This window comes from Heterocephalus glaber, unplaced genomic scaffold, assembly GCF_053883595.1.
Source record: "Heterocephalus glaber isolate CG9 unplaced genomic scaffold, H.glaber_assembly_v1.0 deba00001481, whole genome shotgun sequence".
NCBI lineage: Eukaryota > Metazoa > Chordata > Mammalia > Rodentia > Bathyergidae > Heterocephalus > Heterocephalus glaber.
Genome location: NW_028258317.1, coordinates 17,918,066 through 17,933,810, shown reverse-complemented (window position 1 = coordinate 17,933,810; position 15,745 = coordinate 17,918,066). Strand labels below are relative to the sequence as shown.

The 15,745-nt window shown below is 46.0% G+C and overlaps 2 protein-coding genes and 1 long non-coding RNA gene across 4 annotated transcripts; 1 reads left to right on the top strand and 2 right to left on the bottom strand.

Moving 5' to 3' along the window:
- Positions 1 to 6: 6 nt before the first annotated feature.
- On the bottom strand, positions 7 to 3,343 carry Ccl27 (C-C motif chemokine ligand 27). The gene is given in 3 exon segments (XM_004921052.4): positions 7 to 184; positions 374 to 506; positions 985 to 3,343. Coding segments are annotated over 3 exon segments (330 nt in total). The 5' UTR covers positions 1,025 to 3,343; the 3' UTR covers positions 7 to 27.
- A 524-nt stretch (positions 3,344 to 3,867) lies between these two features.
- LOC110347746 (uncharacterized) lies at positions 3,868 to 4,945 on the bottom strand. 2 transcript variants are annotated; one of them, XM_021253004.2, is made up of 4 exons: positions 4,868 to 4,945; positions 4,434 to 4,501; positions 4,153 to 4,212; positions 3,868 to 4,030 (listed from the first exon to the last, which is right to left on the bottom strand). In XM_021253004.2, exons 1-4 carry the CDS (start codon positions 4,868 to 4,870, stop codon positions 3,874 to 3,876), a joined length of 288 nt encoding a protein of 95 aa, XP_021108663.1. In that variant the 5' UTR covers positions 4,871 to 4,945; the 3' UTR covers positions 3,868 to 3,873. The 2 variants fall into 2 exon arrangements, with proteins under 2 accessions (XP_021108663.1, XP_021108665.2); XM_021253006.2 differs by having other exon boundaries at positions 4,793 to 4,910.
- On the top strand, positions 4,399 to 15,515 carry LOC101709319 (uncharacterized). The gene is made up of 4 exons (XR_204924.4): positions 4,399 to 4,584; positions 6,475 to 6,549; positions 7,140 to 11,890; positions 15,306 to 15,515. It is a non-coding gene; the product is annotated as an uncharacterized LOC101709319 (long non-coding RNA).
- Positions 15,516 to 15,745: the final 230 nt, after the last annotated feature.

Genomic DNA, 15,745 nt, shown 5'->3' with positions numbered 1-15,745 from the left:
CAGAGATTATTGTCCAATAATGCTTTATTATTTTGGGTGTTGGCTGCTCCAGACTATTTCCCCTTGAAGCTCCAGATTCAGGTTGGGCAGACTCCGCTGGAGCCTTTTCCCTTGGCACTCAGACCACCAAGCCAAACTTCGATTCTGGGGATGAATGCAGACACTGCGTCGAGCCAGGTGAAGCCTGGGAAGGGAAAGGTCCAAAGCTATGCCCATACCTTGGAGGTGAGATTAAGGTCCAGGGGTCAGGGGCAAGGGCCAAATGAAACTTGGAGCCAGCATCAGAATTAGAAGTTGAGGCTGGGGTTGGGATCAACATCAGGGGTTGGGATTGAGGTCAGAGTTGGGTTTTGAGAGTGGGGTCAGAGCTCACACAAAAGCCTGGAGGTGACAGTCCCCAGCAGCCTCTTGCAGTTCCACTCAGATGACCTTCCTCAGTATCTTGTTTGGGAGTGGCTGTCTGTAGAGCTGAGTACAGCAGCTAGTGCTGGGCGGCAGTAGCAATGCTGTGGGAAAACAGGGTCATGTGTTCAGAAGGGTCTAGGCCCAGAACTGCTCCATCAGATAGCTGAAAGTTTGGACTTCCTGAGTCTTTTTCTCTTAATATGATTCATCCAGACCCCCAGCCTTTTGTTTTGTTTTTTGAGACAGTGTCTCATTATGCAGTTCAGGCTGGCCTTGAACTTACTATGTAGCCTAGGCTGGCCTCAGTCTTAAAGTGATCCTCCTGCCTTGGCCTCCCAAGTGCTACAATTACAGGCATGCGCCACCACACCTGGAAAGACCCCTAGCCTTTTTATGTTTTGTTTTAGTTGAGACAGCATCTCACTATGCAGTTCAGGCTGGCCTTGAACTCACTATGTAACCCAGGTTGGCCTCAAACTCATGGTGATCCCCCTGTCTTAGCTGGTCAAGTGCTAGGATTACAGGCATGCACCACTATGCCTGGCAAGACCTCCAGCCTTCTATACCCCAGGTACTTACCTGCTTCAGGGTCTAGGCTCAGGAATAACAGCAGCAGCATGAAGATGCTGGTGGGTGAGAAGAGTTTCTTTATGTTTCTCAGCTGAGATACTTGCTTCTCTCTGCTCCTTCTCCCTTACCTTTTATCTGTGTGCATTTTACCTGGGGCATCAGGTGAGTCAGAGACAGGTGGAGATGTACTGCTTATCTTGTGACATTCCTGAACTCAAATTCCTGGACTGTTGCCATGGACCCCTTCCTCTTCTAGGACTATTATTTGATAGGCTCTTGAGCCCTCATCAGAGAAGTAGGGGGAGAGGGTGTACATGATATGGGGGCTGATGGTACAGTGACTAACAACAGCTGGGGATCCACAATAACATCTAATAATAGACATTCAAATTCATATTCCCATGAATAACAGCCACACCCATGATTGTACCATTATAGACAAAAATTATACAGTTCTAGTTACATTCAAAGACCCATTCCCACACAGCTGTGTTTCCACAACCATCCAATCACATATTCATATTAGCATATTCATTCTCATACAGGAGTTGCAGATGGAGTAGAAACAGAGGACAGGCCAGGACTAACTTGCCTTCCTGCCCTGGCCTGCTTGTCTTATCAGGAGAAATAGTTGGGAATGGATCCCTCCTCTGGCTGAGGAGAGGTCTTGGCTGGGGCCAGCTACATTCCGAGAAACTGAAAGGTGACTTCATTGGTTTTGGGGGTCCTCTGGAGATGGTGAGGAAAGATGTGTGGGAGATGGTGGGGAAGATGAGACCAGAAAAGGTAAGACGCATGAAAGGAGATAGAAGTTCTTTGGTGCCAGATTGCTGATGTCATATGTGGAAGGCACAAAAAAATCTTACCTTCCTGTTTTTGCCTAGTTCTGTTCCAGGAATGGGAGTTTGTTAGCAGAGGCCTGGGGTTTCTAGACTCAATCCCTGCCTTGTTGAGACATCAGACTCAAGAGTAAATTATGTCTGTTTTGTTCTACTCAAATTCCAGCCTCCTTCCACTGTGGGTCTGGAAGAACACCCCCACCCCTGTTTCATAATACCCATTTATAGTCCCTACATCTTCTGGATCCCATTCTCCAGCTATAGCCCCAACTGTATCTCCTTCCTATCCTAATCTCATACCCAGGCTTTCCTCCCTTCTTTCCTGTGTCTAGATGCAACATTTGGACCCCTCCTAATCCAGTTGTTTCTGGAATGCTAGAAACTGCCTAGGATGGGACAGAGTCAGTTTCTGTGTCAGTGGCCCAGGCTCCTTGAAGAATGTACCATTCCTAGCTGGGGATTTTAACCTTCAAGTCCTGCTCTGTATTTGAAACATAAATGGAGTCATACATCAATAATCCAGGCCTTTTCTGGATGTGGTAGGGGTATCTTTAGTTTTCTGTTCTGGGGCCACTCACTCTATGGGGTAAGTTTTCTTTTTCTTTTTTTTTGGTACCGGGGATCAAACTCGGGACCTTGTGTTTGTGAGGCAGGCACCAGAACCACTGAGCTAAATCCCTGGCCCAAGTTTTCATTCATACCTTCTCTGGGTGGCCCTTTCTGCTACAGGGCTGCCTCAACATTTAGGAGGGGCTTCAGCTCCCACAGAATGGACTAGTCACCTTCCAGGCTGAAAAGCTGAGCCTCTCCTCCTCCTGTCCAGGTGAAGCCTGAGGGTCCCTCTCTACAATTTGTCCCAGGGATCTTCAAGTCTTCTGACAGTATCCTGGTGAGCTGTGGGCCCAGGGCTGGATAGACATTATGAGGAAATGGTTAAAGAGCCTGGGGACTTTCTTGAAAGTGAACACAGAGGTCACTCATCCAGAATTTTTGGTAGCAGAGGGCTTAGGATGCCTCTCCCACTCCCAATCTGGACATGTTCTCCAGAGCTTGGGTGTGGCTACTGAGAATATTCCAAGGAGATCTCTTGGATCCATCATCTTGTCACAGACCTTGTTCATCAGCTGGTTGCTTGCACATATTTTGTGGTCTTTCCTGGACTTCTCAGTCCAGAGACCTTTGGAAGGCAGAAAACAAATCTCTCCCCTTTAGCTTCTCCAAAAATAAGGCCAAGTCCTCTCCAGCCACAATCTGCTGTGGCAGGAGCAGCCCCAGGCTGAAAGTCAGCATTGGCTCCAGCTAAAAACTGGGCTGTCTCTGTAACTTAATTCCCTGAGCCAGCCTCTAACTGAAAGCAGGCACACATAGCAGTCCCTGACTCTTGTTGTTTTAGGAGTTAGTGGGTCCCAAGCTGATTAGCTGACATGACAAAAAGGGCTGGCAGGGCGAAGCACTTATAGAGAAGAGGCAAAAACTTCAAGGTTGGCTGATGGTAAGTATCTTTAAAATTTGGATCAGATTGGAGGAAGCAGCTTGGGATATTAAACTGTAGGAAAGGCCCCACCCCACGTTGCTCTTCAGAGACAGGCTACAATAGGCAGGTTCTAGGAATCTTCTCCTCTTCCCAATAATAGTCTACACCCTACAGCCCTGGCTTAAAATGTCTGATTCACTCCGAGGAAGGGAAGAGTCTTCAGATACCTGGCAAAGTCTTGGCTAGGAGGAAGGTGGTGAAGGACAGCCAGGGTTGTAGAGCATATCAGTGTGGGGATAAAGTATGGAAGGAGATTAGACCAGGATTATTTGGATGTTCCCGTGTAGGTTACTAACAATGACCGGAGTTTTTGGAGGACAGAGGGAAAGAAGGCAGTCACTGACAGCAACAGGAAGCCGGACATTGATGAGGGGCCCTTAGAAATGACAGGAGCCTTGACCTGGAAGGGCACCCTACCCGGCAGAGGCCCTTTGAATAAGGAAGCAGCAGGTGTGAAAAAGAGGAGCTCCTAAGTCGAACGGCGGCAGGGGCGGCAGTCAGGAAGGCAGTACCGTGAGCTTGGCTTTAAATTTTTAATGCACCGGCTGGCTGGACAGCAGTAGCGGGAGTGCGGCAGAGAAGGCCACGACCTGAGCGCTGGGGAGCAGGGCCCAGGCCGCTCGATAGACAGCTCATCAGGCCTCGCAGAGGCTCCAGCTTCTGCTCCCGGGGGTGCGCCGAGCTGTAGGGCGACCCGGCACTGGCATGAAGCAGGGAGGGGGCGCCCAGATTCCCCCGATCCGTCCTGCAAAACCGAGCCTCCTCCATGCCCCGATCTGGCCCGCGGGGTCGCATCCTCCTCACCTCCTCTCCCTGCGCCACATTCGCAGCCAGGGGAAAAAGTAGAAACAGCCCCAGTAGATCCTGCTAGAGAGAAGGCAGGGCCGGCAGGGCCGGCGGGCGGAGAGGGGCTGACCCCACAGACCCCGCCCCTCGCACGCCTCGCCCCAGTCCCCGCCCTGCCAAGGCGGTTCCATTCGTACTCCACGCCCCTTAGGGCCCCTCCCCTCCGCCCCGGAGGACGCAGGCCCTCCCCCACCCTGAGCTTCCCTATTCCTCCTCCGCGGAACCCCGCCTCCACTCACTCCTCCTCCGCCTCCACCGCCACCTCGTAGTTTCTCAATCCCGGCATGTCCTGGGCTCCGATTGTCTCCTGGGGAGCGGCATGGTTGGACCAAGTATTCCCTAGCCCCAGGTCCCCTTCTCCGTCATTCCCAGGACGAATCCAGTTATCAGGTAATCGGAGGCAGTTGCCCCTCGGGAAGCCAAATGCCACTGGGGACAGGGTAGGATTGGAGATTTGGGAAGCACTAGAAGTCAAGGCGTTTGGAGGACGGTTATTTCAGGGGTCGGGGACGTGTAAGAGGTCAGGGCAAGAGGTTTGGCAGTCATGGAGCTAGAAGATTTGGGGCCCTGGGTGAAGGTTTTCAGGGGCTGGGGTCACCTGAAGGGGGGCTGAGGGGTCGGCGCAGCCTAAACTCCCGCCCTCTCTGGCTCCTCCCCGGAAACGGCCCGTTACCATTAGGTCCTAGGGACGCCTCTGCACACTAGGGTGGGGCTTGTTACCCGGAAGGGGCGGAGTCAGCATCTCTTCCAGAAGGCGAGGTTGATACCTCACAATACCTCATTCTAAAAGGTGGAGCCAGTGCCTTTTACTAAAGGGGCGGAGTCAGGGTTTATTAAATCCGGAGCGCAGGGGACCCTCTTATAGGGTTGGATCAGATTTTGGAGATACGCCCTAGGAGGGTGAGGCCTCGGCGCCAGGCTGCAGTAAAAGCGCTCTAGGACTGTCCAGTACTGTTTTTCCAGCTCCCTCCCCATCCCTCCTTTTTTTGCCAGCTCAGAGGGAATAAAACCCTTACCCCCTTCCCAAGAACCCAGGTCAGAGCAGGCTAGGCTATGGAAATACTTGTTAGCTAAGTGGCCTTGGCCAAGTCACTTAATAGTCAGAATGTCACTGCCTTTTCTTTCTTGAGCTGAAGCCAGTCATTCTTTTACAGTCATTCAGTCAGCAACTACTGGGTGTCTACTGTGTGCCAGGTACTGTGCTGGACACGGAGATATAATAGTAAGACAGGCAGTCTGCACTGTCAAAGAGCTTATGAGGTGGGGTAGAGAAAGGATCGAAAGAGGACAATCAGATTGTTTCAATAAACAGCAGGCTGGCCTGGGTAGGGGTAAAGGGTGCAGCACCAGAGCCAATAAAGGGCAGTTAACCCAATGTACAGGGCTGGAAATAGCTTCCTAGCCAAGGTCCAATACTTGGACAGGGCTAGTCTCGGGGGGTTGTGGCTGGACTGACTGTATGGGACAGAGTGGCGAGAAATGAGTGAGATGAAGGTTTTCTCAGGCTTAAATAGGAAAAATGGATATTCTCTCCTCCCCACATTGGACCCTCTTTCTTCTTTTCATCTCTGTCTTCTTTAGCTTGAACCATATACAATCAGCAGACAGATCCATGGATGTCAAGTGGCTTTATTAGAAGTGTTACAATCTGGATATAGAGAGGCTGGGCTCTTGGCACACCTACCCTCTCACTTGTACTCACACTCATACAGTTACATTGGCATTCCAGGCCCTGTCCTGGATGAGTCAGCTCTGGTGCAGAAGCTGGAGGCCTAGTTCCCCCTCTGATCTTTGGTTCCCCCAGCCAGGGTGATTCTGGTCCATTCTCTCAGACACAGGGCTTCCTCTGGTGCTGTCTGGGGCTAACTGCTGTGGCACTTTCCCTGAGGGAAGAAGGAGGGGCATAGTCATGGGCTGGAACCTTGGAGGATGGAGGCAGGGCTGAGGAAGGTCAGGCTTGCCTTGACTGGGCACTTTTTTGGTGTATGGATGATTTGGTGCACTCAGGCCTATCTGAGGGTGCACTGAACTTGTGCTCTGTCAGTGTGGTGAACCTGGAGGTAGGTAAAATGGAACCCCAGAACCCAGCTTCCTGGAAGGCTCTAGTGTGAGGGGGAGAAGCTGGGGACCACATCTGGGAACTTGTTTTAGAATCTTCCTTGCAGGAGGAACTGGGAAAGAGGCAAAGTAATATGGTGGCGGTGTGGAGGCTGGGATGCTGGAGGAAGGGATTTGGAAAGGAGGAGCCTGAACAGTCTCCACACTCACTCCTTCTCACAGGACAAAGTACCCCCCAGTCATCCTTGAGGAGGTTGAAAAGAAGAAAGCAGAAGATACCACACCCTTTCTCCATAAGTAAGTATTGGTTTACTAAAAAGCAGAGTCCTCAGAGTATTTGGCCTCACTCAGAGCTGAGGGGTGGGTATTAGAATCAGGGCCTAAAGGAACCCCAAGGTAGAAGGCCACATCCCTGATCAGAATTGAGGATGTCTTTGTCCAGTGCCATAGCTTTAGTATTGCTCTCTCTTCTACTCATATGCACTGTCCTCTTCCTCTGGGAAGCCAGCCTAGAGGAGTCGGGTTCCTGTGGAGACCAGAGCAGCCAGGAGCTCCCCCTCCAGGCACTGACACATGCAAGGACACCAAGGCACAGACACAGCTAAATCACACAGGTTGCTCACATGGAACAAAGATCCCCACACCACTCAAGCAAACAGACTGCATAGGAATACACACAATGCACAGGTGTACCCACATCCTGCAGGGACATACAGTCACCAAACAGCACAGCCATTTAGCACACTCATGGTCTCTGGTTCATTTTCATACTTGGATGTTGACATGAACTCAATTTCCTGCCCAAGATGTATGTTCTGATCCCCACTATGCCTCTCCCCTTACTATTTAAACCCTTGTCTCATTTTTATCCCCTGTACTGATGTGAGAACATCAATACACTAAGAAGAGGAATGGTGCCATGCTGGAGGTCAAGGAAGATGCACCGAGGACACTTGACAAGAATCTCTGGAGCAGCAAGTGGACGTGTGTGGGTGTGGATGTGCAGGAGTCCTGCTTATGTGGTCTGTATGAGACTACTGTATGTGAAGTTGGATCTGGGAGAGAACAGGAGAATGATCTGAGGGTGAGAGGCTCTAGGATATATATGTAAACCTGTGGGAGGCTGTGATTATTTCCTGTTTACAGCCCCCTAGACTTTTTCATTTTCCAGCAATTCTCTCCCTTCCAGGGTATAATGAAGAATTTTACGGTACTTTTCCCTTCTCTCTGGTGTATAATAAAGTATTTGACTGGCATTTGTCCCTGGTTCTTGAGAAGACTAAACCTTTGAAATTTCCCAAGTAACAGACATGATCTCTGACTTATGATGGTTTGGGTTAGGATTTTTTGACTTTACAATGATACAGTGGTGTGATATGCACTCACTATCAAGCATACTTCAAATTTTGATCTTTTTCCAGTCCTGTGATATGCAGTACAATACTTTTTTGTTGTTGTTTTTGGAGACAGGGACTCACTGTGTAGCCCAGACTGGCTTTGAACTCACATATCTTCCTTCCTCAGCCTCCTGAGTGCTGGGATTACAGGTGTATGTCACTACATCCAGCTTCATGAACTATTTGAATCACACCTGAGTTTATGCTGAAAGGTAGATGACTTAAGATGGGGGCTGGTCACCATAAAGACCAACTATATGATCAGAGGGTTGGGACTTTGAGTCAGCCTGAACAGCAGGGAGAAAAGAACGGCTGGACATTGAGTTCCAATACGTGGTCAACAATTCAATTATGCCTATGTAATGATATTTCTTTCTTTTCTTTTTTTGGTACCAGGGATCAAACTCAGGGCCTTGCACTTGCGAGGCAGGTGGTGGCACCACTGAACTAAATCCCTGGCCCCTGTAATGATATTTCAATAAGAACTGAACACCAAAGTTTATAGAACTTCCTGTCGGGATACACACTGATGTGCCAGGAAGGTGATGCATACCCTACGTCTCCTCAGAGAGTGCAGAAACTACATTTCTCCCTGACTCCTTCGTCTCATCATTTGGATATTCCTGATTTAGAACCTAGGACTTCATATGTGCTAGGCAGGTGCTCTACCACTGAGCTACAGACCCAGCCCTTTATATTTTGAGATATTATCTCAATAAGTTGCTCAGACTGTAATCAAACTTGGGATCCTCCTGCCTCAGCCTCCTGAGCAGCTGGGATTAAAAGCATGTGCCACCGTGCCCAGGTAAACAGCACTTTCTTAAATTTTGTGAGGCATTCTAGTAAATTATCTGACTTGAGAAGGCTTATGGGAACCTTCCAGACTTTGTAGCCAGTTGATCAGGAATGTAGGTGGCTTGGGGACCCTACTTGTAGTTGGCATCTAGAGTAGGGCAGTTTTGTTGGGAGGCTTTACCCCTAAACCTGTGAGGTTCGATAACTGGGTGGTTAGTGTCAGAACTGAATGCAGTACAGGAGCAGGTTGCAGTGTACCATCTCACTGGCTGCATGCCCCATTGTCTCCCTCTGTGGAAGACCATTTTTTCCTTTTTACAACTTTTCTCAGTAGTCACCCTACACCCATTTCTCACTCTGACTTCAGATCTGACAATGTCAGTGACCATCAGTTTGGACAAGGGGTGTGTGTGTGTTGTAGTGTTACCTTTTGGAGAAGTTTGCAATGTTATAACCTTGGAGTTATTTGAACTATTAATCCCAAGCCTGGGAGTCAGGGTTTGTTTTAGGATTAGAGGTCAGAGTAATTAGAGGTCTTTCCCAAATTTCTCCTTACCCCTACCTCTTCTCTGTAGTCTTAAGACACCTGGTGGTAGGATGAATGGGAAAGATGGGACAGAGCCAGTTCCACAGGTTCCTTGAGCACAATCACAGGAGCAGGGCAAGGCTGGAGAAAATCTTTTCTTAGATTGTGCACATCTCCCCAGGCCCATCACAGTGCCTAAACGTTCATCACCTGAGACCCACTCCTCCCTTGCACAAACATAGCTAAAGGAAGGTTCTTTGGAAGCAGATCCAGCTTCCTTGTCTCATATTTCTGGACACTAGAAAAAAATCCTTTAGCCCAGGCAACTGTCCTCTCCTCTGTTCTCTTATATCCCGTATCTGTCAGAGGGATATCTATAGGGGAATCTGCCCTAGAACGCCCCCTTCTACCATACCCTTCCTATCCTGGATTGAGAGGGATTTCTGAGCAGTGCAGTGAGAGGGGCTGGTGAGCTTACAGAGAGGGAAGAAAAGTAGGGATGAGAGAGAACTGAAGCTGGTTCACTACACATTGGTTACCAGTTTGACCAGTGATATGGAACATACTTATATGCAACATGAAGTGGGTATATGACTTATAGATAGGCAGCAGGGGACAACAGAAGCCTAGGTTCATTGTGAACCAGGCAGGCCTCTACAGCTCAGGAAAGCTACCCAGGGCAGATGAAGTCTCTCAGCCACCCATGCTCCACTTGCACTGCAGCTGAAGGAGCCTGGAAACAGCTCATGATGGATTTTATATCCTGGGATAATGTGATTTACTAGGCTACAGCACGGAAGGGTAGTTTTTGAAGGGGACTAGAAAAGAACCTGATCTGTTGCAGCTCCCTCTTCAGGTGTTGCATTTCCAGAACATTCTCTTGAGAACTACAAGTGAGGAATTTTGTTGCAGAGAGAGGGACTGGATCTATCCAAGGCCACTTGAACTATCCTGCAAGACCCGAGAGACAGACTAGGGGAGGAAACCTCTCAGGGCAGACTATTGTGATATGCTATTCTGTTTCCCATTCCTAGCCCTAGGTTATATGATGTGGCAAATTTAAATGTAGGCCTGTGTTTTTCTGCTCCATCCATTCATCCATCCATCCATCCATCCATCCATGAGTCTATGTTTACCCATCTTTGTCTCTTCATCAGCCCATTCTTTCCTCTTTCATCTTTCTTTTCTTCTATCTTTATATCTTTATCTCCATTTATCATCTCTATATTCAACCATTATCTATCTATTAATATATCCATTTATCAATTTATTGTTATAGTCATTAATGTTTGTTGATACTTATGGACCTTGCTAAACTTTTAAAATTCGTTGTCTCATGACAACTCTCAGAAGGTTGCCATTGGCTGTGTTTATTCATGCAGGCCACTTGTCCATACTCCTTTTTATGTTTCTTTAGGGAACTCCTCTCCCAGTTCATGTGGTCTTGGTGGGGCTGTTAACCACAGTCCTCTGAATATCTTGTTCCCTGGACACTGTGATAGATTGAAGAACTGAGTATGAGAAGCATAGTTAACCAAAGCTTTTCACATTTGAAGTTTGGATGCCAGAAGAAGGAGGCCTCTGTTTAAATCACTATAGCTGGTTGTGGTGGTATAGGCCTGAAATCCTAGCATTCTGGGAGGCTGAGGCAATAGGATCACAAATTCAAGTCTAGCCTTGGGGACTTAGTGACCATGTCTCAAAATAAAAAATAAAAGAGGTGGGGACATAGCTCAGTATGAAGGCCCTGGCTTTAATCTCCAGTATTCAAAAAAAAATTTGCAATAGAAAATTTGAGTTGAGGCTTCCAGTGGCCGTATAGTAGCACCTTGGCTTATGAACTTAATTCATTCACAGTTCTGGTTGTGAACAAATCGGTCAAGAACTGAATCAAATTTCCTTATAAGATTCAATGTAGGGCTGGGGATTTAGCTCAGTGGTTCCGGCACCTGCCTCGCAAGCGCAAGGTCCCGAGTTCGATCCCCGGTACCAAAAAAAAAAAAAAAAGATTCAATGTAAATAAGGTTAATCCATTCTGGGCCATATATATTTATTTTTAACCACAAAAATATGAACCCAAAGATAGTACAGTACAGTATGAAGAGAGAACACTAACCTTGTTTGAGGCGACTTCTGGCATGGGGAAGAGGAAGGTCTTGGAGGGAGAGTCCCCCTCCATAAGAACATGGGAGAGATCTCCTTCAAGGGTTTCCTCTCTTCTTTGTCTTTTAAAAGCTGAAGGGTCAATTTTGATGAAAAAATCTGTCTAATTTCACTAGTTTTTTCCTGCTCTGAATAACCCTCTGGAAATGAGAGACCATATTACCATTCATCATGTTCAACACTCTGTTACAGTTATTTTGGGGTAGTGCTTTTCAAAGAAATCCTGGCACTCATTCTATTTTTCCGTAGTGGGTTTTATCACATCACTGCTAACCTCCTCCCTGTCTTCCTCTTCCTTGGTGGGATGCTTCTCAACAAATGCCTTCTGCTGCTCACTCTGGAGTTTAGCAAGCTCTGTCATCAGCTCCTTCTGGACCTCAACAAGCTCCTCTGTGTCTGCCCCATCAGCATCCAGCCCATGGACACAGTCTCCACTCCCTGTGTATCAGACCCTTCAAAGTCACTTTCAGTGACACATTCTGGCCACAGTTTCCTCCAGGCTGAGTTTAAGGTCCAGTATGTGACACCTTCACAGGCTTTGTCAATGAGGTCAGTGCAGTGGAGGACACTGAAATCTTTCTTCCAGAACTCTTCAGTGACATTAAAACACCTGGTGAAGGCTGCCTTTGTGTACAGCTTCTTGAAGTTGCAGATCACTTTCTGTTCCATGGGCTGCAGAAGAGGTGTCGTGATAGTCACCATCCATATCATCCACCAAGGCTGGAGGGTGTGCCAGTGCATTGTCCAACAGAAGAAGGTACATTTCAGGTGTTTGGTTGTCAGAAAGATATTTCTGTCTTTTTTTTTCGGTACCAGGGATTGAAGTCAGGACCTTGGGCTTGGGAGGCAGGTGCAGTGTCACTGAGCTAAATCCTTGCCCTCCCCCCAGTCGAAAGATATTTTTCTTTTTTTTTTTGGTACCAGGGATTGAACTCAGGTCCTTGTGCTTGCACAGCAGGCGGCGAAACCACTGAGCTAAATCCCCAGCCCCTGAAAGGTATTTCTTAATGGTGATGCAAACACCATGTGCTGCCATTCCATGAACTATTGCCTTATGACCCAAGCTTTCACATTGGGCCCCCACGTGATAGGCAGTCTGACCTTGTTCACATTCTGTTCCTTGAATGCATCAGGGGTCTGGGAATGACACACCAGTAGTGGCTTAATCTTCAGATTGGCACTTCAATTTGCACACAGCAAAAGGGTCCATCTGTCTTTTATGGGAGTGCCTTTTCCTTCTGTGTGATATAGGTTCTGTTCAGTATCTTCTTCCAAAAGAGCCCTGTTTCATTGCAGCTGAATACTTGTTGAGCAACTTATCCTTTTGCATTCATGAATTCCATAAATTCTTTCTTGTAGAGTTCTGAAGCAGCCTTGTCAAAACTGGAAGCCTCACCATGTCTTATCGCACTGTGGATGCTACTTCTCTTGCAGAATTTATCCAACTATTCTCTATTCTCTTTAAATTCATCACTTGGAAGTTTTCTGCCATGACTTCTGTGAATAGGTTTTTTATGTTGTTTGTGCTATCTCCTGCTTTTTCATTGACTCCAATCAATCTTATGTTATTCTTCTTTGCATCATCTTGCACTTACAGAGGAGTTTTCTTGCAGTAAATCACTGTGCAATTTCCTGGCTTTTTCTCAGGTCATAGTTTCACTAATATTATTACCTGCCAGCTGTTTCTCATTCACCCACACTGACAAAAGTTTTTCCACCTCTTCCAGCACTTGTGTTCTCTGGTTGGTTAACATTGTTACTCCTTTTGCCACATCAGCTCCTTTGATGTTATCTTTATTCTTCAAAATAGTGAAGATTATTGACTTTGCCATCTTGTACCCCAAGGCCAGATCAGTCACATGAATACCATGCTCATGCTTTTCTACAATTTCTTTCTTCAAGTCAATGATTATTTTCTTCAAATCTTCTTCTTACCAGTCTTGCTCTGCACTTTCTTGTTACCTTCATAATTGCTCTGCACATTTTTGTCATCTTCATTACTGTTCTGGACTTTTCTTTTTTTTTTGGACTTTCTTTTTACCACTGTGCTTGCTGTGCCATTCTTTGGATCCATGCTGGATTGACCAATACTGTACAGTACTGTATGTGTTAAAAAAATAAAAAGCACACAGAAAAGATTCACAGCAAGAGTTCACAGGTCTGTCTGCAACTGTGATCTCTACTAGAGGAAACCATAACCACATGTTGTGTTTGTGCAGGGAAGATGACTGTGATCATTGAGTTCATCACCTGAGGCAGAGTTTGTGATCAGAAGCAAAATTTTGCTGAATGATTCTGTTTGCAAACTGAGTTGTTCATGAATAGAAGTGTTGGTGAACCAAGGTAGTGATATTTCCCACTACTAGAAGAGCACTTATTTATGACAAGAATGTCCCTACACAAAAAGAATTAGGAGTCAAAGTAAGAGATGAAGGTATTATTGAATCTCTAACCAGGGCAGAAGACTAAGACTAAATCTCCTTAACAGGTTCCATTAGGTGATTTGACCAAAAATATTTTTTGAGACAGGATCTCACTATGTAGTTTAAGCTGGCCTTGAGCTCACTTTGTAGTTCAGGCTGGCCTCAAACTTGGGGTGATCCTCCTGCCTCTGCCCCCTGAGTGCTGGGATTATAGTTGTTCACCACCATGGCTGGTGATATGACAAACTTTTTATGTAAGATTATTTGAATTGAGTTTTTACCATTTGCGTTTGGTCATGGCTAATTGGAGTTCTATATGCCTCACTTAGCTGTATGTCAAATTCTTTTCCCATGCTTGGGAAGTTTTCTGCCACTGCTTCTTTTGTCTTTTTGTTTTTAGACAGAGTTTCACTGTAGTTCAGGCTGGCCTTGAACTCACTATGTAGCCCAACCTGCCTTGAACTCAAGGAAACTCTCCTGCCTCAGCCTCCTGAGTGCTAGGATTACAGGTGTGTGCCACCATTCCTGGCTTTGCCTTTACCTCTGTGAACAGTTTTTTTTTATGTCATTTATGCTATCTCCTGCTTTTTCATTGGCTCCAATCAATCTTATGTCATCCTTCTTTGCATCATCTAGCAGCTATTGGATTGATTTTTCATGGTCCCTTGCTATTAAAAAATTTTTTTTTTGCAGAACCAGGGATTGGCAGCACCAATGAGCTAAATCCCTGGCCTCCTCCCTTGCTATTTTTTGGGTACTGGGGATCAAACTCAGGACCTTGCACCTGCAAGGCAGGCACAGTTCCACTGAGCTAAATTCCTGGCCCTCCTATGCTATTTAAAAAAATCTTTCTTTTCATGATTGCTAACCTCAATCCTGTCCTCACATTGGCTCATTTTTCTGCATATACTTTCAATGGAATTTTTAATCTTCTGGATATCTGTTTGAATCTGTGTTATGGATTCAATTTCTTTCCTATGTTGGGCATTCATGGTTTCCATCATTTTCTTAAGCTCCTCTATTTTTTAACCTATATCTGCTCTAGAGTCACTAACCAAGTCTTTCATTATGGTCACTATCTCTGTAGTTATATGAGAAATTATTTCTGACTTGATTTTTTCTAGAGCCTCATTCATCTGCTTTGTTACTTGTACTGTTACCACTTCAAAGAGCCCAGATGGGTGGCTTTCAAATTGTTCCACCTCATTTTCCCCTGGGTTTGCCTTTGGTGAGCTGGAAGTCTGTAGTTGCATCTTGCTTAAGTCTTCTCATTTTTTTTTTTTAAATTTCTGGGTTCATGCTTATAAATTGCTTATGGCAAGTAGCTTTATTACTAGTATTTAGAACCCTCAGGAAATGACTACTTAGAGATGTATTCTACATGTAGCTGACTTTTTGCTATTGAGTTTGTTGCAAGATCCTACCTTTTCAATTTATTGGAGTTCAGGAGTTGCTGCCTCTTTGACCTGGCCCCTGATTCTTTGGCACTGGCCTTTAGTATTGTTTATGACCCTTGGGCAATCTCAGTCTTGGAATACCAGGAAGAACAACTGATTAGAATAATTATATCACCTTGGCTAAAGTAGTACAATCAGCAATAACAATAGCATCAAACCCAGCCTAGAAAATGACATTGATTTGGTACCTTTAACTGTGTGAACTATATTTGTGGTTATGTAACAAATTATAAAACAAACAAGAAAATTGTGTACAGTAAATATGCCCTCAATATTGTGATTTTACCTGCAGGGGAGAAAATTTTAAAAAGATTGGGGGAAAAAATAGGGAAATAGAAGAAGAGGAAGAGATTAAAAGCAAGGCTGGAAAATAAAGGAAGATAATGCAAACTTTGGGAAACTGGTAAAGAAGATAGGAAGGAATGAGAGAAGGAGAAATATAAACAAGAACAGACCAACAACAAAAAAAGTGGAAACAATGTTCACACTCATATAGAAACAAGAATAATAAAACAAAAACAAGAAAAAATGTCCACTTCAAGATGTGTCTTTTCTGTCACTGGTAGACAAATTTGGCAAACAGAGCGCACATCTATGTTGATTAATCTCAGGAAACCAACCATAGATTTATAGTGGGGTAGTGGATAAACCCAGTAAGTCTGCCTCTTTAGTTCTACCAAAGGTCAGGGTGGTTTCTGGCTGTGAGGCTGGAACCTGATTGTTCAGCCTGCA